General features: G+C 30.1%; 1 protein-coding gene across 1 annotated transcript in view; it reads left to right on the forward strand.

Annotated features, from left to right (window-relative positions):
• Positions 1–424: 424 nt before the first annotated feature.
• The window catches only part of LOC111627418 (coiled-coil and C2 domain-containing protein 2A-like), a 22,004-nt gene continuing 20,822 nt past the window's right edge, over positions 425–1,606 (forward strand). Inside the window, exons 1-3 of the mRNA XM_023370984.1 lie at positions 425–563; positions 656–738; positions 819–908. Coding sequence (XP_023226752.1) covers positions 425–563; positions 656–738; positions 819–908 — 312 coding nt within the window. The remainder of the gene's footprint in view (positions 564–655; positions 739–818; positions 909–1,606) is intronic.

A 1,606-nucleotide genomic window follows, 5' to 3' on the forward strand; every position in this document is an offset into this window, starting at 1 on the left:
AAAATAAATAAACAATTTTTAACTAAGCACAGAATAAAATCACAAATTAAAAAATATAATAAGTTTTTATTATATAATATACAAACTTTAGAATTGAAATAAGTAGAGAATATTGAAATCTGTACAGATCTACTGTTTGTACAGCATTCAATTGAATGCCTAGGCAAAGCATATATTTGTATTTATTTCCTACTTTGCTGGTAACATATATAAACTTTTTCTAAAAATTTTAACATTAAAAACTTAATTTTTATTTAAAATATATAATTAGAAATATTCAAGTGATTCCATGAGCTTCCTGCATTTCTATACATGTTTTGTCATTGATTATTTGGACACATTAATATATTTAATCAATATTAATTTTAAATTGTTATACAAAAATTTCCATAAACAGTTTAGTCTCTTTTAATAATCTGGAACCATGCTTNATGAAGAAGGAGAAGAAGAATCCAAAACAGAACAGAAACATGAAATAGAAGAAATTTCTGATGATAATACTGCTCATACATTTGAATCTACTGTTCAGTCCAGTTGGTTTGCAAGTGATCAGCCTGCCAAAAGTAATATTACTTCTATTAAGTAATAAATTATGAAATATATTATTTGTATATTAAACTTTTTTATACTTTTATTTCAATTTAAATTAAACTAGAAGCCACAGAAATTTTGTCATCCGTTCAAACAGTTGGTGATTCTGGAGAGACTGATATTCAAAATAGAACAGAATATGAACAGGTATGAAAAATTTTGATGATTTAATTCTTGTTTATCTTGTACAAGAAATTAAATTTAATTACCATTATATTTAATTTCAGGATTACAAAAATAAATCAGAACTGAGATTAGCATTGAAACAAAAATTGCATAAACAGTTTCAAAATAACAGTAGCCATCAAGTAGAAAAGGTATGTTATGAGTATAGCAAATATACAGTGTGTCTGTAATTAAAGTCTGTTTAAAACTTTACATTACTCTGTAGACAAAGCTGTTAGAGATAGATCAATAAAATTTTATAGTTATGTTGATCTTGACATGGGAAAAATTATAGACAAAGTGTCAAAAATAATTACAACTTTTATAAATAAACATCTCCAAACCCGATATCCAATATAGTAAGACACCAACCGAATGCCGTAAATCAATCGGGCTATTTTAATGCTAAATTCTAAATAAATTACGTAATTAATTTGGCACTAGAGGTAAGCGTTAGGCGCCATCTCTTATTAAAATTAATAATTATAAATATATTAATTAATTTAAATAATTTGGAACCGCTGGGAGAAAAAATCGGCCCGGAGCGGGACTCGAACCCACAACTCCTGCTTACCGTGCAGATGCGTTGCCAGTTACGCTACCCGGACCTCCGATCCGATCTCCTCTTCCAGCGTATATAATCTAACTACTTAACCATCGACGGTTATTACAACGCCGGCTGGGGACACATTCAGTGCCCACGTCCTACTTCCCATACGGCTCTCAACCGGCCATCGCAAGCCCCGGCAAGGCGTAATATATATACAAACATCTCCAACCCGATATATAATTATAGCTACAACCAACAGACTGCCGAAAATCTATCGGGCTAGTTTTATGCTACTTATTA

Source organism: Centruroides sculpturatus, unplaced genomic scaffold, assembly GCF_000671375.1.
Source record: "Centruroides sculpturatus isolate CEXI.00-Female unplaced genomic scaffold, Cexi_2.0 scaffold424, whole genome shotgun sequence".
Classification (NCBI taxonomy): domain Eukaryota; kingdom Metazoa; phylum Arthropoda; class Arachnida; order Scorpiones; family Buthidae; genus Centruroides; species Centruroides sculpturatus.